The following is a 17,653-nucleotide window of genomic DNA, read 5'->3' as shown; positions in this document are numbered from 1 at the left end:
AAATTGCGGAAGTCTGCCGGTAATTGGTTTCAATAACGAGCACATTTTCAATTTTAACTGAAGAGTGATGTTTGTCGACTGACGAAATCCGGGTTTTACCAATTAAGAAAATTGGGCGTATAGCATTCGAGGACAATTACTTTCACCGCGAACTTATCCGGATTAATTAATCAATCCACTCCGACAGTGGTACATGTACACAGACTGACTACTCAGTCCGTCCCGAACCGCCACTCTTCTTTTCGACAAATTGAACGCGTTGGATGTGAAACACGGGGAAGTGTCCCGAACACCGTGTTGGGAAAAATTAGTTGGGCTTTCGCTTTAAGGCGAGTCGAGCTAAGCCTCGCCAGTCTTAATTAGACGAAGGAACTCGCTTTCATTTAATTAATACAGGAAGTATCTCAAAAACGCTTTACTGTCGCGCTAATGATTTGCGTTAAACGAAATTAGAATATTAAGTTTTGTAGGCTAGCGAACTGAAATCACCCGCCGCGATCGTCCAGAATAGTAACCACGCACCACCATGATGTAACGAATTTCCGTCATTTATACAAAATTAGCATTTCAATTGATATTCCGAAAACGTCCTAACCACGTCCCTTTCAAGTTATCTGTTATTCGCTTTAACTATCGATTATTGGGTCGGCCATACGTTTTTTGTCGATACGCGCAGGAATATATCTATATGGAAAATCGACAACCATATCTCGCCTTCTTGTCAAAACATGTCCTAAAAACGTCACTTTCATTACGTAGATAGAAATATTTAAAAAAGAATATAATAAAATATAAAATAAAATAAAATTAATAAAAAGAATATAAAATGTTGCTTTTACGTCACAAAGACAAAGGTTTATTAGTAAAGACTTTGCACGTTCGATTACTTGCGTGCTTGAAAGTTCCAAGTTCCTTTGGCAACTCTAGCACGAACTCGCAGCCTTGTAAAAGCCATAGACCGTGATGTAAGTATCATATTAAAACATGAAAGCCTCGTTACTTTATAGAAAAGCCTATTGCTGGGCTAAAATCTATGGTTGGTAAGAATTTGGATAGAGTGAAGAGGTAGATTGCAATGCAGTCCATAGGTGGTTCTTATTTACTTAAAGGGGAACGGCCAAGCTTTTCCAAATATGGCCTTATTTCCGTATCAAAGATTAACAAGACGTTCAATATACTAACACGTACCTTTTTTGTCTTGAAACAATAGCTTTTGGCCCAAAAAGTTGAAACGAAAAATAACGCCAGGTGTTTGGGTTTGAATTTTCGCCGCCATCTTAGGGGCTGCCGCCAGCGCCCCTAACCCCGTATGAGCGATTTGCGAACTATCCTAACTTTTAAAATCGCGCGATTTAGGCTTAAGTCTCTTATAACTGGAACGCGCCGCGCGTGCAAAATAAATTGTTTGCGTCTTCAGCAGCGCGCGCTTTTATATTGTTTTTCTGTCTCACCAACTTCTCACCAGGTGTTGCGGCCGCCGCGCGCTTTTCGATTTCCCGAAATTTCTTTATTTTATTAAACATTAACCACTCAATATTTTTATGCGGTTTTAGTTTTTAATGGGCTATAGGGCTATCCAACTGGTTAAAGCTTGACCGTTCCCCTTAAAGAATATGAAAAGTTGGTTTCTAGACTATTTATTTTTATTTTCCTCGTATAATGGGTGTAATGACGAAATAGTATGTGCCGAATCTATGAGTTAATTTTCTTATGTCTACTTCGGTTAATATAGGACCTTATCTTGTTGTATTTTAATTTTCACCAAACTTTCATGGAATTTAGGAGTTAGTTGCATTGGTTACATTTTCAAATGGTGTTGGAATTGTTGAAATTATATATTGTCTAAACTCTAAAATGTGGATCAAATGCATTCAAACTTGCAAGTATCACCCGATATACTAATACATTTTAACTAAAACCATTCAAACTATCTTGACCTAACCTATTACGACCTAAGTTAACATGACCTAAGCCAACCTAACTTATCCTAAAAAAATAACTAAACCAAACTAAACTAAACTAGCCTGATTTGACCTATCTCAACACCTTCAAAAATAATCTAACCAAACCTAATCTAACTAAAACTAGCCTGACCTCACCTTACCTAACTAATTCAAATATAAAAAACTAAACCTAGCCTAACCAAACCTAACCTAGCTTAGCATGACCTGACCTAACCTAACCCAACCCAACAAATGAAATATAATATAACCTAACTTAATCAAAACTTACTTAATCCAACTTAACCCAAACCATTCAAACATAATCTAACCAATTCTAACCTAACCTAATTCAATTCAATCTTAAACTTGTCTTTAACGTAAACGTAGTTTTCGAAACACTAGCAACTGAAAAAAATAAAAGGATAGAGATAAAATTAAAGTTTACTTTAATAATATCTGGCCACTTATCACGAAACATACTAAAAAAATTCCGTATGAAAACATGAAACCTGTTCTTTTTTTTACTCGAACAAATGTATTTTCGGAACACCATTCGGAAAAATGAAATCTCCTGACAAGTATAATAGTCAGGGTTGTTATTTTTAGTTTGATTTTTATAAAATTATTAGTCGCTTTTCATTAAAAGTCAAGTACAATTTCATTTAAGTAATTTACTCACTGTTTCGTACAAGCCCAGTTCATAGAATTTATTAACTTTATTTAAATTTTTAAATTTAATCATGATTTAAACCAGCCAACGCTCGTAATTAAGCAATGAACAAATTGTAGTTGGGATTCTGGGTAAGGGTACTTTTTTGGATTTGATTAAATTGTAGCAACCAATCAAACAAATCGTTTCAAAACGGAAGGTGCAAATGAGATATGAGATTAGAATATACGAGTGTATATTATTCTTCATTCTGTACCGGATACTAATAAAAGCATCCCTTTATAAGGACGTTGGCGTTCCCGACCTTTCCAAAAACCACTTCTACGCCTTAATAACTTTGCAGGCATATTCTTCAGACTACTCCGGAGTAGAGTCGGTTCCGTATCTACCGAGTCATTCACCTATCACCGTAAAAAGAACAAGTTTTACGACTCTTGTGTCTCCGAACAAAGTATGTCCGAAAGGCTTTAATATCGCCATGATGAAAAAAAACGCATTCTAGGAAAAGTCTCGTACGCGAGAAATATATTTCCCCCGAAGAAAAGGCGCCCAAAGTTCAAGTCCCGCATGTGCCATCATCGAGGAAGGAGCTCCCGAAAAAGATCTAACGTCGCATATTTTCTCTATTCAAGTTGGTTCCCAGGTAGGCCGTGAGTAAATGTTTTCAAAGAAGCCTATAGTCCTACGTAACGAGAAAAACAAAAAAAAACAAGCAAAAAAAACATAACGACCGAGTTACCGTCGAAGAAGCGGAGGGATACGGTTCGCGGAAGTAGACGCGGCCTGCTGCAATGGCGTTTTTTATACCCCTCCGCGCGCGAAACGCGGGAAAGAAACGGGCGTTGAGCGCCCCGAGAAAGCGTAAAAGTTCCATTCGTCTTGGACAACGTTGGCCTTTTATCTTGGTTTTTTGTCAGCGGCAGCAGGCTCGCTTTAAATAGCTTTCAGCAGCCGCTGACAGGAAATTGGGTTCATTATACGAGCCGCTTAGGCCCGCTTGCATATTACTGACGAGTCTGAGCGCGCCGCACGCGTGTCTGGCCTAGCTACGTCGCCGGCAAAAAACAGCATCGGGGGAAGCCCGGATTTTGATTTGTTGTCCCGGGCTATTCGGATCTCCTAAAATAAATATCCCCAAAAGAGGTATACGATTGTAGAGGGGGTTTACTATACGGTCTTTTCCGTTCAGCGCCAAAGGCCGCCCTCGCGGGGAGAAAATGAAATAGGCGGATTTAATACAACAACAACTTAAAAAATATCGCTTAAAACAAGATCCGAGTCTAGCCGCGCTGTGTTGGGAAAGGGGGCCGCGAAAACCAGAAATAGGTGGATTGCCTTCTAGTAAAATAAATTGGTTTCTGCCGGGCCCTGGGCCTGCCGGAATTCGTAATAGTGGAATATCGTTTAGTGGGATTTCAAGCGTAGAAGGTCCTTCATTTTTCCCGTGTCCCAAGGAAAAGGGGATAAAAACGCTTTGGACTCGCTCGAAGCAGTCTAAAAACACGAAGGATTTTTAATCAGAGTTATTAATTTCAAACAAACCGTTCATAACGGCGCTGTTTGTCCAGTTACTTTTATCCGCCCCAGCAAACATTACTTGGCCCGTGGTTTTTTTTTTCTAATAATAGGTCCAATTAATTAGTGACGCTTGTAATTTTTTACGCGCCATTTGAAAGGGCACAGCGGGGTTAGCCATTCCTCTAAATGAAGACTCAAAAAAATAATTGAAAGGATGCTTGTATTTAAACGTGGGCATGGTGGGCGGATAACACACTCATTGAAGGCATTACATCAGTGTCAAACTGAAATGGGTTTAAATTATCCTAATTAATTCATTGACCTTAAATAATAATAATAATAATCAGCTAGGCTAATACCCAAGGCACCACCTTAGGCCTAAGTCATCATGCGACTTTTGAAGCCCTTAATTCAGGTGGCCGGGTTACAATGCGTAGGAGGGTGGTGGCAAGCCCTGCATGCCACGAGATCGAGCCAACAGCTCCCTACACTAACTATTACCGTTAACCTAGACCTAGCTGATTATTATTATTATTATTATTATTATTATTATTATTATTATTATTATTATTATTATTATTATTATTATTATTATTAAATGTAATTTCGACAGCTCTTAAGTGTGTTACGGGTAGAGATTGGCGTTTGAATAAGAAATCATCCAATTATTTATTTTTATTCATAACCGCAAATTATCCGAAAAATATACGAAAAAACCGAATATTTTTGCATGATAAACCGTTGTTTATTCGTATAAAATGTTCATATAAAACAGTTAACCAAACTTTTTATTGTTAAACGAAATTTTGCCGGTTAATATATTCGTTCCGCCGACCTCTAGTTACGGGATTGTGTTTATTTCGAAGGCTCAACACCCTTAATTATTTTTTACGTTTTCTAGAGCGCTAGAAGTAATCTAAAAGGTATTATCAAATATCAATTTATGTTTAAATTTTTTCAATCGGGCAATTTACAAAAATTCCAAGTTGCAGATTTATTTTATTAATATTCAGTTATTTATAATGTTTTTACTTAGGTTCCCAGCAACATCAGAAACGTACAAATAGCGTCTGAAAATCCGATGTATCATATACGGTGGTTCCTAAGACTCTAAGGTTTGACCTTTGGACATTCAAAGACAGCCGTTCCTCTCACGGATCAATGAAATATCTGTCCCACAGGGCAAACTCCAATACCGGTAAACGCGCGAGTCAAAAATTGAAAAATTCATGTAAGCGAAAGCAAAACACTACCAGAAAGGTATTAATGTTTAAAAGGAAAAAGGGTACCTTCTAAGATTGTATTTTTCATAAAAGATGAACGACTACGAAGGAAAGGTATTTCCTAGAAGGTAGTGCCTGGTTTAAAACTAATCACAGAGTGAGTAATATAATTATTTGAATTTGCGTATTTTTGCGTCTTGGAAGGGGCAGCTATGATCCCCAGCCATACATTTTAAATAATCTACTGAATAATTCACTTTCCAAACACGCCATCAAAAATAAAAATTGCGTAATCAAATTGAAAATTGCGTTTTCAAGTAGAATTCTTGTTATTTGTGACAAATAAATTACCAAACATTATACGATACGCGAGCAGACTCTCCGAGCAAGTTGAAACTTTGCCAAAGTTCATTACCACAGAAAAGCCCAATGAGAACGCGAGTTTGAAATGAGAAACTTCGATAGACCTCATTATAGAATGGACTAAACTCTGGGCCAGGCTTAAAATGTCTGCCAGAACTCCGGAACTGTCGAGTCAAGTATGACGAGCGGACTGTTAAAGCGCTTCCTTCAGTCCAAAGAGCGTGTGAACACCCCCAAATGGCTCTTCGTCCTTTCGGTTTACTACAGATTTACTCAAATAGCCTCGTGTCACTAGACGCCAGCGGAAAATTATAATTAAATCCTGCTCTACTCTATATACTCTCTATACGAATCGGATGGTAATCCCTCTTCTGGATTACGATTTGTTATCTCCATAAACGAGTTCCGCTTTTAAATATGACGTATATAAGATTAAGCCTGCTTAATTAAATATCGTAAATTCAGTAGCTTGCATTAAAACCGAAATCATGACCCAAACCGGTTTTGATTGGTGACTTACACAGTTGAATCCCGTTACCGCATTGATTTATCTAGGTCTCACGAGACGAGGAGTACTGTATAGACGGGACCGCAGCTCGATCCCGCGTAGACATGGTATCGATATCCAGGTTCTAACGCGTTTGATACTGATCTCTTACTAAGAAAGTAGCGCGAGCTTCTAAAGTGTCCCAAAACTGCGCTTAAATTTATGAAGGTTGAAATTTTAACCTTTCAGAGCACGTTTAGTATCTGAGCGAAAGATAATGTGACAAAACAAAAGATTGTCTTTCCTTTTGTCTCTTAAGATTGTATCTCTCTCAGTCTCTTAAGATTGTATCTCTCTCTGTCTCTTAAGATTGTATCTCTCTCTGTCTCTTAAGATTGTATCTCTCTCTGTCTCTTAAGATTGTACCTCTCTCTGTCTCTTAAGATTGTACCTCTCTCTGTCTCTTAAGATTGTATCTTTCTCTGTCTCTTAAGATTGTATCTCTCTCTGTCTCTTAAGATTGTATCTCTCTCTGTCTCTTAAGATTGTACCTCTCTCTGTCTCTTAAGATTGTATCTCTCTCTGTCTCTTAAGATTGTACCTCTCTCTGTCTCTTAAGATTGTATCTCTCTCTGTCTCTTAAGATTGTATCTCTCTCTGTCTCTTAAGATTGTATCTCTCTCTGTCTCTTAAGATTGTACCTCTCTCTGTCTCTTAAGATTGTACCTCTCTCTGTCTCTTAAGATTGTACCTCTCTCTGTCTCTTAAGATTGTACCTCTCTCTGTCTCTTAAGATTGTACCTCTCTCTGTCTCTTAAGATTGTACCTCTCTCTGTCTCTTAAGATTGTATCTCTCTCTGTCTCTTAAGATTGTATCTCTCTCTGTCTCTTAAGATTGTACCTCTCTCTGTCTCTTAAGATTGTACCTCTCTCTGTCTCTTAAGATTGTACCTCTCTCTGTCTCTTAAGATTGTACCTCTCTCTGTCTCTTAAGATTGTACCTCTCTCTGTCTCTTAAGATTGTATCTCTCTCTGTCTCTTAAGATTGTACCTCTCTCTGTCTCTTAAGATTGTACCTCTCTCTGTCTCTTAAGATTGTACCTCTCTCTGTCTCTTAAGATTGTATCTTTCTCTGTCTCTTAAGATTGTATCTCTCTCTGTCTCTTAAGATTGTATCTCTCTCTGTCTCTTAAGATTGTACCTCTCTCTGTCTCTTAAGATTGTATCTCTCTCTGTCTCTTAAGATTGTATCTCTCTCTGTCTCTTAAGATTGTATCTCTCTCTGTCTCTTAAGATTGTATCTCTCTCTGTCTCTTAAGATTGTACCTCTCTCTGTCTCTTAAGATTGTATCTCTCTCTGTCTCTTAAGATTGTACCTCTCTCTGTCTCTTAAGATTGTATCTCTCTCTGTCTCTTAAGATTGTACCTCTCTCTGTCTCTTAAGATTATATCTTTCTCTATATCTTAAGATTGTATCTCTCAGTCTCTTAAGATTGTATCTCTCTCTGTCTCTTAAGATTGTATCTCTCTCTGTCTCTTAAGATTGTATCTCTCTCTGTCTCTTAAGATTGTACCTCTCTCTGTCTCTTAAGATTGTACCTCTCTCTGTCTCTTAAGATTGTATCTTTCTCTGTCTCTTAAGATTGTATCTCTCTCTGTCTCTTAAGATTGTATCTCTCTCTGTCTCTTAAGATTGTACCTCTCTCTGTCTCTTAAGATTGTATCTCTCTCTGTCTCTTAAGATTGTATCTCTCTCTGTCTCTTAAGATTGTACCTCTCTCTGTCTCTTAAGATTGTACCTCTCTCTGTCTCTTAAGATTGTATCTCTCTCTGTCTCTTAAGATTGTATCTCTCTCTGTCTCTTAAGATTGTATCTCTCTCTGTCTCTTAAGATTGTACCTCTCTCTGTCTCTTAAGATTGTATCTCTCTCTGTCTCTTAAGATTGTACCTCTCTCTGTCTCTTAAGATTGTATCTCTCTCTGTCTCTTAAGATTGTATCTCTCTCTGTCTCTTAAGATTGTATCTCTCTCTGTCTCTTAAGATTGTACCTCTCTCTGTCTCTTAAGATTGTACCTCTCTCTGTCTCTTAAGATTGTACCTCTCTCTGTCTCTTAAGATTGTACCTCTCTCTGTCTCTTAAGATTGTACCTCTCTCTGTCTCTTAAGATTGTACCTCTCTCTGTCTCTTAAGATTGTATCTCTCTCTGTCTCTTAAGATTGTATCTCTCTCTGTCTCTTAAGATTGTACCTCTCTCTGTCTCTTAAGATTGTACCTCTCTCTGTCTCTTAAGATTGTACCTCTCTCTGTCTCTTAAGATTGTACCTCTCTCTGTCTCTTAAGATTGTACCTCTCTCTGTCTCTTAAGATTGTATCTCTCTCTGTCTCTTAAGATTGTACCTCTCTCTGTCTCTTAAGATTGTACCTCTCTCTGTCTCTTAAGATTGTACCTCTCTCTGTCTCTTAAGATTGTATCTTTCTCTGTCTCTTAAGATTGTATCTCTCTCTGTCTCTTAAGATTGTATCTCTCTCTGTCTCTTAAGATTGTACCTCTCTCTGTCTCTTAAGATTGTATCTCTCTCTGTCTCTTAAGATTGTATCTCTCTCTGTCTCTTAAGATTGTATCTCTCTCTGTCTCTTAAGATTGTATCTCTCTCTGTCTCTTAAGATTGTACCTCTCTCTGTCTCTTAAGATTGTATCTCTCTCTGTCTCTTAAGATTGTACCTCTCTCTGTCTCTTAAGATTGTATCTCTCTCTGTCTCTTAAGATTGTACCTCTCTCTGTCTCTTAAGATTATATCTTTCTCTATATCTTAAGATTGTATCTCTCAGTCTCTTAAGATTGTATCTCTCTCTGTCTCTTAAGATTGTATCTCTCTCTGTCTCTTAAGATTGTATCTCTCTCTGTCTCTTAAGATTGTACCTCTCTCTGTCTCTTAAGATTGTACCTCTCTCTGTCTCTTAAGATTGTATCTTTCTCTGTCTCTTAAGATTGTATCTCTCTCTGTCTCTTAAGATTGTATCTCTCTCTGTCTCTTAAGATTGTACCTCTCTCTGTCTCTTAAGATTGTATCTCTCTCTGTCTCTTAAGATTGTACCTCTCTCTGTCTCTTAAGATTGTATCTCTCTCTGTCTCTTAAGATTGTATCTCTCTCTGTCTCTTAAGATTGTATCTCTCTCTGTCTCTTAAGATTGTACCTCTCTCTGTCTCTTAAGATTGTACCTCTCTCTGTCTCTTAAGATTGTACCTCTCTCTGTCTCTTAAGATTGTACCTCTCTCTGTCTCTTAAGATTGTACCTCTCTCTGTCTCTTAAGATTGTACCTCTCTCTGTCTCTTAAGATTGTACCTCTCTCTGTCTCTTAAGATTGTATCTTTCTCTGTCTCTTAAGATTGTATCTCTCTCTGTCTCTTAAGATTGTATCTCTCTCTGTCTCTTAAGATTGTACCTCTCTCTGTCTCTTAAGATTGTATCTCTCTCTGTCTCTTAAGATTGTACCTCTCTCTGTCTCTTAAGATTGTATCTCTCTCTGTCTCTTAAGATTGTACCTCTCTCTGTCTCTTAAGATTGTACCTCTCTCTGTCTCTTAAGATTGTACCTCTCTCTGTCTCTTAAGATTGTATCTTTCTCTGTCTCTTAAGATTGTATCTCTCTCTGTCTCTTAAGATTGTATCTCTCTCTGTCTCTTAAGATTGTACCTCTCTCTGTCTCTTAAGATTGTATCTCTCTCTGTCTCTTAAGATTGTATCTCTCTCTGTCTCTTAAGATTGTACCTCTCTCTGTCTCTTAAGATTGTATCTCTCTCTGTCTCTTAAGATTGTACCTCTCTCTGTCTCTTAAGATTGTATCTCTCTCTGTCTCTTAAGATTGTACCTCTCTCTGTCTCTTAAGATTGTATCTCTCTCTGTCTCTTAAGATTGTATCTCTCTCTGTCTCTTAAGATTGTATCTCTCTCTGTCTCTTAAGATTGTACCTCTCTCTGTCTCTTAAGATTGTACCTCTCTGTCTCTTAAGATTGTATCTTTCTCTGTCTCTTAAGATTGTATCTCTCTCTGTCTCTTAAGATTGTATCTCTCTCTGTCTCTTAAGATTGTACCTCTCTCTGTCTCTTAAGATTGTATCTCTCTCTGTCTCTTAAGATTGTATCTCTCTCTGTCTCTTAAGATTGTACCTCTCTCTGTCTCTTAAGATTGTATCTTTCTCTGTCTCTTAAGATTGTATCTCTCTCTGTCTCTTAAGATTGTATCTCTCTCTGTCTCTTAAGATTGTATCTTTCTCTGTCTCTTAAGATTGCATCTTTCTCTGTCTTTTAAGATTGTATCTTTCTCTGTCTCTTAAGATTGTATCTTTCTCTGTCTCTTAAGATTATATCTTTCTCTGTCTTTTAAGGTTGTATCTCTCTCTGTCTCTTAAGATTATATCTTTCTCTGTCTCTTAAGATTATATCTTTCTCTATATCTTAAGATTGTATCTCTCTGTCTCTTAAGATTGTATCTCTCTCGGTCTCTTAAGATTATATATTTCTCTGTCTCTTAGATACATTGAATCGGGATGTGAAGAAGCGTATTAACAAGCTTATGATCAGGATAAACCTAAATCTAGAAATCTTCCGCATTCTAAATCTTAGTAGCCAATTCTAAACTGACCATACATTTTCGAAGGACTTCAGAAATAGTACGTGCTCTTTGCATTGTCGTCTAAGTTAGCGCTTGCGAGCAGCCGTGTCAAGGCACCTAAAAATATTTTAAAGTATTTTTGTCACTAGCGGCACTTATCTTTTTGGGAATGACGTCAATCCTTCGTCACTCCACATATAGACAGTGGCCGACTAACTACCAAGCAGGCCCAGACGTGAACTTTATTAGGGCTTCCCTAGCTGGACCTCGTTCTAGGTTCGTTCGCAACCTACGTACTCTCGCCTCTACCTTACGGCAAACTTAAGCCTTCTAAATGGTTAATCCACCACTGCACATAGCTATCAGTATTTATTTAGAACTAACCGAGTCACGATAAATATTATCAGAAGCCTAAAATAAGAGAAGCCTTTAACTCCCTATACCGCCAACGTACAACTTTTGAAACATCTTGTTTTCGACACGGAGCAAAGAAGAAATTAACGTGGCCTAGGACTAACAAATCTAGTGAGCGCTATATTTAGTCTTTGTAGCGAAAAAGTAGTTTGCTATCCAAAACGTCGGTTGGCAAACCTGAAACGTAGGTATAGATGATCCTTGGTTTAAAAGTTTAAACGCAAAAGGTGGGCAAGGCTTAAGGTTTTTTAAAGCGTATTGAGAAATTATACGGAGATATCGCCTTCAGAATCACCATTATTGTTCATTAGTATGTATATTTATGATAGCAAATAATAGTTTTAACATTTATTACCTTTATAATGTAGAAATTACCAAGTTTAATCAAAACGAGGCGAGTCTCAAAATTTAAAATCCCCAGCCAAATCCTATGAAATTCTACGAGCTAAAATGTAAAGAATCGTCTGCAATTTTCAAATGTTTTCTCCTCTACTGCTCGCGTATGAATCGAGGGGCTATCCAATCATTCCAATGTTAGAAATTTTGTCCATCTGATTTCAGATTTCAAGTGATTTCAATATTTAATTGATTAAAGTTATTAAAGCTACTAAATAGGCCTTTCTATAAAGTAACATTGGCTCTCTTGTTTAGATGCATCGGGTGCGTCACTCATGACGTAGAAGTGACGTTTCACTATGATAGCCAATAGACGCTAGCATAAACTCTATTTATGTGTTATTCAACTTGTTAAAAAGTTCCACGCGCGTCTTGATATTTTAGCGTAAATGGGCTCGAGCGATTTCGCGCGTGCTCCCCTGAAATGCAAAAAATGCGTGAGCCTTTTACGCTAAAATATTAAAGAGCGCGTGGAACATTTTAACAATTTGAACAATACATGAATTAAAATTCAACGAGCCGCCCTTTTTATAAAGATATAACCTTCAAAACTGAACTGAACTCCTACATATATCGTGACGAAAGCGATACATTAAAACAAGTTCGGCAAGCGTAATGACTTTATAGAAAGTCTCATTTACGTGATTTCAAGTGATTTCACTGCTGATTTATATACCTGAAGTACCTCGGTATGATTCAAGGTTAGTAAAAATGCTTAGCGCACGTTAAATAAAATTAGTTGTTCAGCGACAGCCGAAGAGTTGTTGATAATAACTCGCGCGGGACACCTCGCATCGGACCAACACCGTGTTTTTTAATTAAAAATGGGTCTTCCTTTAACATGTAAAGAACGTGACTGAAAGACGAATTGCGGGTGTAAAAGCTACCACATTCCCCGAAGTAACGGTTGCCGCTGTCGCTATTAATACGCTAGCACCCTTCTTTTCTTATAACTTAAGCCCGAAGACCTGGCATCTTTTAAAAGGACCAAAATTGTCGTCGAGGCTTCTTAAGCCTTCGCGCTTCTAGTGGCATTAGCGTCGTAGAATTATTGAAGGAAGCTCATTTTTCTTTTCCTTTTTCGAAGCTTTAAAGTGGCCACCGTGGGAGCCTTTTCCCCCGGAAATTGTGTAAATGTGAGCGATTTTATAATGATGATGACTATAGCCTCTTAGAATTTACGCTAAAGGATAGCGACATATATAAGCAACGACATTAAGGGTTTTCTAGATAGAGAACATTTTCAAACGATCTACGTGGTTAAACTTTGGAAAATATATTGCTTTTTTCATTAATTTTTTCATTAGCCTGTTTGCGTAAAACATTTTCGCATTTATAACTTATCTCAAATAGTCGCCTTTTTTTTCAAAAAGTAAACTTCTTTCGGATTATGATTTGTACCGCAGTCATAGACTTCTCTCTATGGCCTATGTGTGCGTAAAATACGTACGGCCAAGGCGTAATTCAAATTATCGCTAGATGCCGCTCGTTTAAGGAACATATCGGTAGAAATTGAATGTTTATAAACAAATATCTATTTTTTTTAAATGAAGTATAGTTTGACAGGTAAATATCGACATCCGAGTACTAGAACTCATAATAAAATTATAGCTTGGATTTGTTTTGAAATGTACTCACTTCGTGTAGGTTACCTTAGCTGTATACTAGAAATATAGGTACGTGGACTACGTGCAGGCATTGGAGGAAACGCCTTTCCTAAACGCATTTTGGGGCTTTTTAAAAAGACTTATTTTCAGGAAAATTTTAGAGGCTTTTTGCTACTGGGGTCCGTTATTTACGCCATTAACCAAAACAAAGATTATCCGGCTATTAAATTAAATACTCAAAGTAAAATAAAATATGGCTACTTTACTACGTATACGTATAAAATATTTAATTAAGCGACATCCTGCGGTTTCAAAGGGAAAATGAGAAATGTCAAGAAAAAACCTGATGATTCTTTATAGGCTGGGACGTTCTCATATCGTGACACTTAATAAAAAAGACGGAAAAATTAAGAAAAAGAACGACTCCAAGGTTGTTATAAGTCCATTTATTGTTCGTGTTTAACCTCTTTTAGCTAGGTTTAATTGGTTGTACTTATGGTACGCGATATGTTTTGCAAAGAAGTTTGTTCTTGGTTAAACTTCAGTTCTAAGCTAGTTTGCGATTCATTATTTGACTTAGAGCTACATGCGTTTTTGTTAATGCTTAATGCTATATAAATATAATATCACATACTCCTCATGCACAAACAGGCTACCTTATCCATGATACAAATAATATCGTAACCTATTACAACCTGGCTGTTGGCTCGCGTGGTTGAAGGGCTCGCCACCACCCTCCTACGCATTGTAACCCGGCCACCTGTTTAGAGGCTTAAAAGTCGCTAGATGACTTGGGCCTAAAGTGGTGCCTTGGGTATTTGCCTAGCTGATTATTATTATTACCTAATTTTCCACTTATATCACCAGTAGTAAAAAATTTATATTTTAAGTTGATAAACACAAAGGAATTTAATAAGATTTTTATTTGAAAACGTCTCAAATGAAGCAAAATTTTTAAGTTTGAATAAATAAGCATTTGAACACTTTATATTATATTAGATGTGCAACTTTAGTTGCTAAGGGAAAACATTTTGTAACCTACACAGTGATGCTAACGATATATCTTACGGAAAGTTTCTCTTAATTGTAATTAGGGCCATTTCCATAATTAAATATTTACTAAATTAATCTAAATTATAAAATTACGAAACGCGTTAACAATTTCAATAATACTTTCGCGCTCGCAATCGTGGACAATAGCGGTTGGGCACGTTAAATAATTAAATATGATTAAGGGCCTACGACCACCGTTTTGGAATTCGCAACTTCGTTATTTTACCGAATAACGTCGGTGTATTATAAAATAGAGGAAAAGTAGAGAAGAATATTTTAAGGATAAGAAATTTGTTCAAGATGAAATCCTACATTTGATTTTGGACGCGGTCATTCACCTTCCAACACACGGAAAAATATTTGTCGTCTAGGCGGGTGCCATAATCAAATAGAAAGGTTTCTCATAAGCGAAGTCGTTTCTCCCTAGCTCTTACAAACTTTGTCGCGATCGTTAAAATTAAAAGCGTCCGTTTCAATACGATGTAACACCAGTATACTGAATGAGGACAATTCACGCTGGGGTTGGTTTCGTACGAATATACCTCGCGGGGACACTTGTAGGGGTTTTGGTACGAGGTGGTTTTTGACAACAATGACTTACCCGTAAGCTCCGCCAACGCCACCGGTGGTCCAAAGTTTGGGAGCCAAGAGGAATACGAGCAGAACAACCGCCCACCAATAATTTATCCCAAAATCTGATCTTTCTCTCATAACTTTTGAGTGTTCGCTTCAACAATCCCGTTTCATTGCCATCATAGTGAAATATCATCCAAAAGTACAGTTCGTGAAACCACGGCGATGAGCGGTGACCAGGTCGTAAGGTAATGGTTCGAGAATCGAACTTTGAATCATAATATGGGAAAGTGTTTTTTTACGTTTTTTCCTCCTTTGAATTCGTAAGTTCATGCAAACCGGCCTTGACCGAATCCTAACAGCGCCGAGCCAAAGAACGATTTTTTTTCTATCGCTTCGTCGTTTTCTTTTCTATATTTGGCTCAATGGGAACGTCGGGGCGCAACGAGTTTCGTGGAAAAGCGGAGCGGCGGACTGTGTGTATATTCGCTCCGAAGACACTAGTTGCTCCCTGCAGCCTCCGTGTCCTGGCCGGGCAGCCGCGACTTGGATCGCCCGGCGGCCGCGGCCGCAAGCCCTCTTCAATCGATGGAGAATCTCCGAGGACTAACCTCTTCCACCAAAACGGAGAAGCGACTGGCACGCGCGACTGCAGACACGGACAGAGCTCGCTCGCTTTCCGCGGCTGGCAGCGGCGCTCGTGGCTCAAACTCGGAAGTTTCTCCAGCGAAACGCAACGTGGCAGAGCCTTCTCCGGTGGATTACCTATTATAAAACGCGCGAGTAAGGCCTCTATCGATCCGTTGGAAGGCGAGCCAGAAGAGGACTTTATTCATATATATAGCGAGGCTATTTTGGATATTAGCACTCTCTCCCTGGCTATTCCCACAAAACCGTGCGCGCGCTGCCCGTTCGCGTCGCTTTATTAAAGCCAGCCAGCCAGCCATCCTGCCGCGAATACTTCCGCGATATACAACTGTGCCCAGGATCAATTCGGCGTACGAGCCTCATACGCGTAGGGGCCCCTGTCGAACCGTTACGACAATCTACGGCAAAGTTTGCCTAATGCGTTCCGATCTCCAAACATTATAGCTGCTAAAGGAGGGGAATGTTAATTTGAGACATTGTTACGGTTGACGCTCACCTGGTCCCGCACTGTCAGCCGAGATATTAGGCTAATAACTTACGCCTAAACAGTCAGGCTGCTCGTAAGCTGTAGCGCGTAATAAGAGTTATATTCACGCTAGAAAAGCCCTCGATCGGTAAAAAAACTATCGGGACATTTTACTTCGAAGAGGCCAACAGAGCGTAATCAAGCCGTGTACGCACGCGACGTTCTGAAATTTATTGACTAGCTCTCGTTTTTCGCTAACTTTTCTCTCTGTTCGACTAGCCTTACTGAAACAGTTTACGAATTGGGTCGTATTCGTCGATATATTTTTTAACTTAGTGTAAATTATTTGCGCAGTTTCTATAAAAACGAGGTACATGTTCTGAACAAAAAGTCCGTACATGTATAATTTACATATTTAAACAAATTAGTAATGGAGTAAATATTATGGCTAAGAGAACCACGGTTTCCATCGTATTAGTCGAAATAAAATTTACTAAAAAGGAAGTATAGTAGAAAAGGTCTACCTTAATTAAAACCTGCAGGTTACATTGAAGTAAACACAACCGGACTTTTAGGAACCTTCTGGGTTATTTACCAGATTTAATTTGCCAACGGAATTTGGTAATTTAAAAATAACACGGAAAAGCTACCAGTCTCGCTTACTAGCTTTTAACTGCGTTTGTATTTGAACAACAGGGTTAGTTTTAAGAAAAGCGACACAATAAATTATGTAGTACGTAGAATAATTCTTTGATTATTTTAAAAGACCACACCTTTGTTGCCGCTCGAGCTCCAGAAATAAAGGTAAGAAATCCTTCAAAATGATTGGCCAGATCTGCTAACCGAATAAGCCTAGGCTTTGTTTACCGCTACTGGATAGGCCTTTTACAACCCTTTTAAAGAAAATTTTGGCGACATGTACGATGGAAAACAAAGACTATTAAAATAACCCTAATTTGCATTAGTCAAGCCCTCTGGCTCCTGGAAATATTTACAGGTTTTCCCACTGATATTTCCCAGATACAAGATAACCTCAATATAAATTAAGGTTTTATCTTACGTCGAAAACACATAACTATGTGTCTTTACATTTTTTTACGAAGAGGTATAAGTTACTCATTGACGTTGGATATTTAAACTAAATTTGTTCCATATTGTATAAGAGATGTAATAAAGGTCAATCTTCAATAAGATAAACTTATTGATGTAAACTTTCAGAACAATCTTAAATTTAACTGGTTTTTTTAAAAAAATGGGAATTTCCCGGGTTTTCAATAATTTTTTAGTCTACAATCTTATTCCCTGATATTTCCAGGTTTTCCAGCTCTGTATGAACTCTGAAAGTGGTATAGAAGAGAAGAAGCTACTTTATTTTCAACTCCGATTTTTTAAACACCGGTGTGGTTCTTTAAAGTCGAGTTTAAAGTACATAAAAGAGCTGAAGAACATCTTTACTCAATGATTACCAAATATATTACCGAATTTACTTAAAATCCTTATAGGAATTGTTGCGCGTTATTTTCACTGAAAATAATGAAAATTTCATACAAAGGCCTCGAACTTCGACTTTATATTTTATCTGTTATTTATTAATCTATGCCATAGTGGATCGGCAAACAAAGCAGACTTCGCCTTACTTATCTTTTACGAAAGAAGTATTAATATATTTATTACTAA

General features: G+C 37.9%; 1 protein-coding gene across 1 annotated transcript in view; it reads right to left on the bottom strand.

Annotated features, from left to right (window-relative positions):
- LOC149943514 (gamma-aminobutyric acid receptor subunit beta-like) overlaps positions 1–15,085 on the bottom strand; it is a 199,180-nt gene extending 184,095 nt beyond the window's left edge. Inside the window, exon 1 of the mRNA XM_090176112.1 lies at positions 14,891–15,085. Within this exon, the coding sequence (XP_090032238.1) occupies positions 14,891–15,000 (110 nt within the window). The 5' untranslated portion in view covers positions 15,001–15,085. The remainder of the gene's footprint in view (positions 1–14,890) is intronic.
- Positions 15,086–17,653: the final 2,568 nt, after the last annotated feature.

Source organism: Leiobunum rupestre, chromosome 5 (assembly GCF_980474605.1).
Source record: "Leiobunum rupestre chromosome 5, qqLeiRupe1.1.hap1, whole genome shotgun sequence".
Classification (NCBI taxonomy): Eukaryota; Metazoa; Arthropoda; class Arachnida; order Opiliones; family Sclerosomatidae; genus Leiobunum; species Leiobunum rupestre.
The sequence above is the reverse complement of the archived record's forward strand: the minus strand, read 5'-3'. Positions and strand labels throughout refer to the sequence as shown.